Raw genomic sequence first — 8463 nt, forward strand, 5'->3', positions numbered from 1 at the left:
ATCGTTCAGTCCCTCTGGGGCGTCTTCTGGATCCAAAGCAAACGGGCGGAGCCCCTGCAGCGCTCCGTTGTCTCCAGGCCCCTGGGGCGTGGGGAATTCCCTCCCGCTCGCTCCTCGGTCCCGGGGTCAGCAGGGAGTTGCACCCCGCGGCGTGGGGGCAGCGAGGCGTCTGACGTATGGCCAGGCGGCTGGGGTTGCGATCCCTCAGCACTTGCCAGGAGCTTCGCGGGTTGCATGTGGTGCCCACCAGGCTGGTGCTGAGCGCGGCTCTGCCAGCCTTGCTCGGCTGACGCTGCCTCGGGCTTCGCTGGCAATTTGTTCGATAGGGAGGCTGTGGATTCGGACAGCAACGGGAGCTCGCCAGCCGCGGCCAGGACTGTGCCCATCGCTTCCCTTCGAGGGTTGCCATTAAACCCTCCAAAGAGCAACCCCCACCCCCCGTTTTGTGCAGGAGAGCCCAGGGATCCCGGGATCGCTGCAGGGGAGAGACCAGGACTCCTGGGCCTTCGACTTCCACAGCTCGCCGCCCTCCTCTGCGCTCTGCTTCCCTCCTGCTCCCTCCTTTCTCGGCGGCTCATTCCCGGGCTCCATTTCTCCGAGTCCTATTTTCTCTCTCAGCCCCTCGATCCCCCCCGGCCCCAGTCAGGTTCTCGGTACCACGTGGGACCCTCCTCCCAGCCAAGCTGGTTTAGCTCCCGGCCCTTCCTTTTCGTGTCCCAGCACTTCTGGTTCCTCCTCTCGTCCCCTCCCGCCTTCTCTCTAGCGCCCGTTCGTTCGCATCATTCCTTCCCTCCACCTTCCCGGCTTCTGCAAGTCTCTACCCTGCGATCTCCCTGGGCTGCCCTCCCCTTCCATCTCCCTCCCGGTCCTCCGGTGGCGCCTCGCCCCCCGCCGCGCTGCAGATCTCAAAGCGCTCTGCGCGCAGCCCAGCCGGCCGCAGTGTCCCCGAGCCGCTGTGCCGGAGGACTCGGGGAGGCGGGATCGGACGGAACCCGGGGCTGGGATTATTTCTGCATCGAGTGTTCCCTACAGCGTGTAACATCCCCCCTGCTCCGCCCCCCGCCCCGCCGCTGCTCCCTGCGGGGCTCCAAGCCGACCTGCTCCTCGCCCCGCGTTTGCCCCATTTCTGCGCGCCCCGCCGGTCCTCAGCCCACGCTGGCCGCGGAAGGGGCGGGGGCAGGCACCTGCCCTGGCCGCTCTGCTGCCCGCTGCTGGAAGCGCGGTGCCGAGCCGGCGCGACACGGGGCAGCGCCGAGCTGCGGGAGCCCCCGGCTGCCACCGGCAGGGGCTCTGCAGCCCTGGCTGCGCTGCGCTGCCCCCGCCCGCGGCGCAACAGCCCCCCCGCGGCGCAACAGCCCCCCCGCGCTGCCCCTGACCCCGCCCCTTTCTCCGTCTCCTCCCGCTCGCGCTCCCCGGCAGATCTGCGCCAATCCGCGCGCCCCGTCTCCCCTTGACTGACAGCCCAGCCCAGGGAGGCCCCGCCCGCCTGACGTCTCCGGCCGGGATTTGCATGAGTTGCGGTGCCGCGGCGGCTGGAGCTCAGTGTCTGCGGGCGCGGGAGGCGGCGTGCGGCGAGCCTGGGAGCTCGGACCCTTCCCAGCATGGAGCTGCCCGCGGTAGGGGAGCACGTCTTCGCCGTGGAGAGCATCGAGAAGAAGCGGATCCGAAAGGTGAGGCTGGGCGGGAGGCTGCGAGCGGGGAGTCGGGGGGTGCGGGAGGTCGGGGCTCCGCGGAGGCAGCGGGGCTGCAGCTGACGCCGTCCCTTTTCCCTCCCCCCAGGGCAGAGTCGAGTACCTGGTGAAATGGAGAGGCTGGTCCCCCAAGTAAGTACCCAGGCGCGGAGCTGGGCTGCAGGAGCAGGAGCCCCGGCCCAGCCTGAGCTGCAGAGAGCCCCCCCCCGCCTCCACCCCAGTGCTTTCTGCTCCGGGAAATGCCACCGCCAATGCATGCTCCGAAAGAGGCTGGGGAAAGGCCAGAGGGGACCGGGGAGCCCGGCACAAGCAAGGGGAGGGAGAGAGAGAGAGGCAGACGGTGACTGATGTGCAGCAGAAAATGGCTCCTTCCCCCTTTCCCTCCTCGGGAGCCAGGCTCCATATTGCAGAACCTAACCGGGGGAAAATAATTTAAAACACGAAATAAAACGCCCCGCCGGTCCCAAGCCCCCGATCCTGGCCGAGGAAGAGGCAGGGGGCTGCCACCGGGGCGCTGCCACGGGGCGGGAGGGAGGCAAACCCTGCCTCTGAACACCGAAGAGAAGGAGATTTTTGCGGGTGGCGGAGTATTTGGGATTTGCATGACAGTCTTGCAGGGAGGGGCTGGCATTGGCTCTGGGGTTTGGACTCTGCTGCTTAGACCCCGATCAGCACCACGGGTGTTAGTGGGTCTAGGGCGGGGGCTTTGGGAAATCGCGTCCTGGTATGCTTCGAATTCTTCGGGAATAACAACTGCGCTAAATAAACACCCCCCGCCCCCCCCCCCCCGTAGCTGGAGTTCGAAATGCGCACTCCGCAGTGGGTCCAGGTGCGCGTGGATTCAATGTGCCTAACCTGTAAGATGGCCCCTGGCAGCTCTCCGGCAAGGGGAGACCCCACCCCCGTCTCCCTTTGGGGGGGTGGGGGGAACCCGGGCGGTTGCTCAGTGGATCTTCTTCTCCCCCTTGCAAGATATAACACGTGGGAACCGGAGGAAAACATCCTGGACCCCAGGCTGCTGATCGCGTTCCAGAACAGGTGAGCGCTGCGCTCCTGCGCGGCCCCGGCCTGCAGCAGGAGAGGGAGGCGCAGAACCCAGGCGCTGCTGGGGGGAGGGGAGGGTGGCAGTGGGGCCACTTTCCTGCCTGGCCTGGGTTAGGTGTGGGAGGACTCGGGCGGCCCGGGGCCGGGCCTTGCAGGCGGAATGCCCTGCCCGAGCTGGGCACTGGCGGCCCCGGCCCCCTTGCAGAGCCGAGCAGGAGCGCAGCTCGCAGCTCGCTGGCATTGTGCAATTGTGAATGCGTCACGGAACTTCACTTAACCCCTTCGGGGCCGCAGCTCGGCATGTTCGCGGGCGGGCTCCGGGCATTTCGGCTGCGGGGACAGGGCAGGGTTGTCGCGTGTGCGGTAGCGGGGCGGGGGAGAACCGCCTCTCTCCGGGACGGAGATGGTATCTTCCAAGGGACGAGCTCACGAGCTGCAGGCCCGCCTGCCCGGAGAGCAGCTGGGTGCAGGGTGCGTGACCCTCGGCTAACGGCCCCAGCCTGTCCCCGCAGCTCGCCCCCCTCGCTCGCCTGCCGGGGGGACTGGACGCCCCCGCGTGGAGGCGACGGCGCTGCTGCTCCTCGCTCGCCTTTGGTGCATTATTTCCAGCGGTGTTTTGGCGCAAACTGTAGACTCAAGCCCGTGGCAGGCCGGCGGCTAGCGCTGGGGAAGCGCCTCTCCCAGGCTCCGGAGCGACCCCGGCTGGGCGCGTCCTGCCGGGCCAAGTGCTAGGCGCTGCGGGAGTTCACCACCCCGCGGCCCAGGCACAGCCGGGCTCACTGGCGCGGAGCGGATGCGCTGACTGCAGCCGCGGGCGGGCGAACCTCTCTCGGCCTGGGCTGCCGGCTGGCGGGGCAGTGCCCAGGGCCCGCTCCCACGGGGGTCCAAATACTTCTTCCGCCCCTCCCCCACCAGGCGCACGGGTCGGGGGGGGGGGCTGGTCACCTTGAGGCCCCCGCCCGGGCAGGCAGCCAGCAATGCTGGCAGTGCCCAGGATCCGGCCAGGCCCCGCGGAGCCGGGGAGCCCAGCGCTCTAGGGGGGACGGGCCCTGGCCTCCCCCCCTGCAATTGGCTGGTTCAGCCCCAGCGGCTCCTCCCCCCGCGGAGACATTGGCCTTTAAGGCAGCGATTCTGAGTGACGGCTGGCGGGGCTCGTCCTGTGAATCCTAATGAGATCATTAGCATCGCCGCTGCTGCGCGGATCCCGGCGGGGCATGCAGCGCACACCTCGCCCGGCCTCCCAGGGTCCTGCCGGGGGGGCTGGAGCTCGGGCTCGGGCTCCCTGCCTCTGCCCGGCGTTCAAGTTAGTTGCCAGCTATTGCATAAGATGCCGTGGTCACAGCGTGAGGGCAGCTGGACTCCAGCATTGTCTGGAAATCCCGTTTTCTTTCTCTGTGATCTGCGCTTGGCTGTTGAACCTCGGTGAGCCCCCCCAGGATGTGGATGCACAGCGAGGAATTTGCTGTGTCTTATTTGTTTTTTTCTGGGAGGTCTTTAATGTGTGTGTGAGGGAGACTTGAGTATAAATCCTCGGTGCTGGCTATTCCCAGAACAAACAAGTCCTGCTGGCTCGGGAAAAGTTCCCGTACAAGCCTCAGCAGCTCACCCCTTTGCTTGCCCAAGTATACACGCTATTGGTCCCCTGTTCTTTACTGTAATGTGCCTCTATCCAAGTGATGCGTACGGAGAATTAACGACCCCCCCCCCCAATTCTCCAGTGTGCTGTAGGAAAGTAATTGCATCGCTATTGATTTTTATGTTCCTGCAGGGAGAGGCAGGAGCAGCTGATGGGATACCGCAAACGAGGACCAAAACCGAAGCCGCTGGTTGTTCAGGTGAATTCAATAAGCCACAATGTTCTTTTCCTAAGGAAACCCATTTTTAGCACAGGCTTGAGAATATCCACACTCAGGGAAGTAAATGCAATCTCTAAATGGCAATCTTTTCAAATAGACTGATTAAAGCCACTTAGTTTTGTTTTTAATATAAACTCCCTTGTTTCCTCCCATCCCCAGGGAGGAGAATTTCAGATGGTTTCATCATGCTCAGGATCAGTGTGTACACACAAATCCCTTGTTAATTTTAAATGCCAGATGAAGCCCCTCCCACTCCTTTCCACAACCAACCACGCCCCCATCCCAAATCTGACTTCATCATTCAATCAAACATGCACAATATTTCAGTGTGACAATGAGCATAAATTGGGACAGACCTCAAAAACTGTGAAGAGAAGGAAGGAGCCCACTGCTGCAGGAAGACGCTTCCTGCTGGCTACCTTGCAGGGGAGTTCCTGGGTATTTCTTTCCTGGCAGATCTCATTCCTCATCTCGTCATTGTATTTGTATGTATCTGTCTCTGGTTATAAACTTAGCTTCTGCCCCATGTGACGGAAGGTGCAGTAACATGCCAAGCCTTACTGAAGATTTGCTTTGGCAAGAAGAAGGTGGCTGTACACGCAATGCTTTCTTAAGCTGTGATGATGCTGTTTGCATTTTTAGCTGCCCCTCTCCTCAGCAATCTGGCCTCTTTCCTTGGGTGTATTTCACCTACGATTTACCCTTGACGAATAGGGACAATTGATTGAGGGGCACTTTTTACTTCCTCTAATTAATCTCAAACAACATGGAGCCTTTAGGTCAGGAACAGGCCACAGCTTTTTATGTTCAGGACTATAGTGTCCCTTCCTGCTGGCTGCTGTGACTGCTCCGTTTTACTGTGTGTGCATAAGCTTGTTGCATGGACTCCTGTAGAAGTGCTGATCTCTTGTCTGAAGCAGTCCCTTGATGGGCTCTCACTAAACTTGCTGACTTTGTGTTGCAGCTCCCTTCGTTCGCACGGCGCTCCAATGTCCTCACTGGACTACAGGATCCTGCTGTGGACCACAGGCCGAAGCTGGAGCTGAGCTCCTCTGGCAAGAGCCAGCAGCATCAGTATGAACTCAACAGCAAGAAGCACCACCAGTACCAGCCCAACGGGAAGGAGAGCAGCATGAAGCACCAGCCACACAGCAAAGGGAAGTATTACTACCAGCTGAACAGCAAGAAGCACCACCACTACCAGCCTGACCCCAAGATGTATGAGCCCCACTACCAGCCCAGCAGCAAGGAGCCACAGAGCCAGGCCTGCTTGGACCACAGCAAAAGCCCCTTGGTTGCCCATCCAGACAAGTGGGCTCACAGCCCAGCCAAGAGCCTGCTGAGCCCAGTAAAGAACCTGGCTACAGAGGGAAAGAATGGAGCAGAGAAGAACCTGTCTAGTGGCACTGGGCCACCTTCCCGGGATGGCATGACCAGCAATGGCATTGGGGGCAAAATGAAGATTGTCAAGAATAAGAACAAGAACGGGCGCATTGTGATTGTCATGAGCAAATACATGGAGAATGGCATGCAGGCAGTGAAAATCAAGTCCGGGGAACCGCCCAGGAAGCGCACCACGGAGGAGAGGACTCCCAGGAAGGGTGGGGAGGAAAAGCAGGAGACCTGGCGAAAGCATGGGGAGGAGAGGGTGGCAGGCAGTGACCCCAAGAGCAGAGCTGGACTTGAGGGGGGCCAGCCCCTCACAGAGCTCGGAGGGAGCCCCAGAAAGACTCCCCCTGCCAAGGAAGCACCTCCTCCTCCCCCTGAACAGCCCCTGCAGCTCACCACCAAGCCCAACCTTGTGCCCTGGTCCCTGGATCCCAGCCGGGAGCACAGCCCTGCCCCCATGGGACTGAATCTCTCCAGCCCGGGTGCCAGGAAGCGCTGCCTTTCTGAGCCACATGAGGAGAGAGAGCCAGGCAAGAAGCGCTTCACCTCACGGAGCATCAGCGCCCCCACCTGCCTGAGCCCCCAAGCACCAGAGAGGCCCAAGCACCCCCTTCCAGCCACCTCCCAGCCAGAGGTCATCCTGCTGGATTCGGACCTGGACGAGCCCATAGACTTGCGCTGCGTCAAGCCCCGGGGTGAGTGTGAGCTGGCTGTGGCGCAGGTGAAGCCAGAGGTGCCGCTGGTGCTGACAGAGAAGCCGGCAGTTGAGCCGCAGCAGGCGGCGGATGGGGAGGGAGAGGCAGAGCCCCTGCAGGAGTTCAAGCCCTTCTTTGGAAATATAATTATCACGGATGTGACCGCAAACTGCCTGACCGTGACCTTCAAGGAGTATGTGACAGTGTGAAGGGGCAGAGGCTGCTCCCCCTGGGGAGGGACCCTGACACTATCCTGGAGCTGCCTGCCCCTCAACCCCCTCTAAGGTATTGTCACTGCCCTGACACCCATCTCCTTTCCCCGCCCCACTATGGTGACTGCAGCACTCATGCAGGGAGAATCCCACGAGATGCCTCCCTGCCCAAGAGGAGGGGTGGGCGGGACACAGTGACTCTGCCCCTGCTATGCTGGGGGTATCCTCTACTGCTGCTCCATCCCTGCAGTCCCAGGGTGTGCCCAGGACTTGCAGGTATCAGGACACATGAGGATGGGGCCAGCCAGTTACTCACAGAGTTACATAGTATTATATTTTAACAGTGCTAACTTGTCGAGTGATTCTTGCTCCTGTTTGTACGTGGTGTTATTGAAATGTATTGTTTGAGCTGAAAGCTGGTCCCTCTCTGGCCATGCTAATATATTTATTTGTAGGTATTTATATAATGAAATATAAATCCTAGATTTATGGAGTCCCTAGATCCCCTTATAAACTATATCAAACAAATATTTTCTGTTCTTTTTAACCATTCACCATTTGTTAGTCTCATTCCTTTGACCTGTCTTCATGAGCTGCAGGACCATTCCCTGGTATATATTTTTTGATACTGTACATGTGTTGTTTCTATGTGAAAAATAAGTTCATTATCTAAAGCTAAACAAGCTATTATAGAAACTGCTGCTACTAGAAATGTCTAAACTATAAGCTTCCTATTATTAATTGCTTGAATGTAAATATTAAATGGAGATGTTGAAAGTGCATTTGATGTTCTGCAGCTAGCATAGATCTGATTGCAAAGACCAGCTGTTAGAAGGTGGGGCCTAAGCTGCTAGTGGCACTTCCTGGTTTAAGGACTGTATTGTGGGGGAAGAAAATGTATCATGCAATCATTGCAAAGGACTATAAACCTTTAAAAAAACTACTGGAAGTTGGAGTGCATTTGTTACTGCTTATACAGAGTCCTGAAAAGACCTCTGTGGGTGTGAAATTACATGGCTGGGTTTCCTCAAATAGGTATTGTCAATTTAAAGCAAGAACTGAGGTAGTTTTTTTTTAAATATCTAGGCAAGATTGAAGCCATGTAGAATATTTCTGCTATTAAGAAGGTAGAGTTGAGTCCTTATTGCCTAAGATGTACAATAAGCTCCTACTTTTGTTTTCTTGATCTTTTGAGAAAACAAAACAGCACTAAGGTAATGGAAATTGTCTTCCCTCCATGCTAGCCTTCTGGCTGTGCTTCATGTAAGCCTTACACATGCAGAAGACCACTTTGCTTTTTCCAGCTGTTTAAAACTACGGGCCTCCATTTTCAAAAGCAAATAGTGATGGTTGGTGCCCAACTCAGAGCGCCTTGCAGGGGCCTAGTTTTTGAGAAGGCAGGTGCACCACAGCATCTAAAAACCAGGATTCTATAAGAGGGCTCAGCCAACCTTCTCTTGTAATTGTCAGCTGTGTCCGTAAAGGCAGATCACAATTGGAAGCTGTAACCTAAGTTCTGTCACTTCATTATGCAGAATTGCCCAAATAGTGTGGATCTAAAAAGTTAAACTAAGTT

At 58.4% G+C, this 8463-nt stretch overlaps 1 protein-coding gene across 1 annotated transcript; it reads left to right on the plus strand.

The window, feature by feature from the left end:
- Nucleotides 1-1510: 1510 nt before the first annotated feature.
- CBX4 (chromobox 4) lies at nt 1511-7830 on the plus strand. The gene is made up of 5 exons (XM_030534274.1): nt 1511-1670; nt 1780-1823; nt 2664-2729; nt 4504-4570; nt 5556-7830. The coding sequence occupies exons 1-5, from the start codon at nt 1602-1604 to the stop codon at nt 6882-6884; spliced, it is 1575 nt and encodes a 524-aa protein (XP_030390134.1). The 5' UTR covers nt 1511-1601; the 3' UTR covers nt 6885-7830.
- Nucleotides 7831-8463: the final 633 nt, after the last annotated feature.

This window comes from Gopherus evgoodei, chromosome 15 (genome assembly GCF_007399415.2).
Source record: "Gopherus evgoodei ecotype Sinaloan lineage chromosome 15, rGopEvg1_v1.p, whole genome shotgun sequence".
Taxonomy (NCBI): Eukaryota; Metazoa; Chordata; order Testudines; family Testudinidae; genus Gopherus; species Gopherus evgoodei.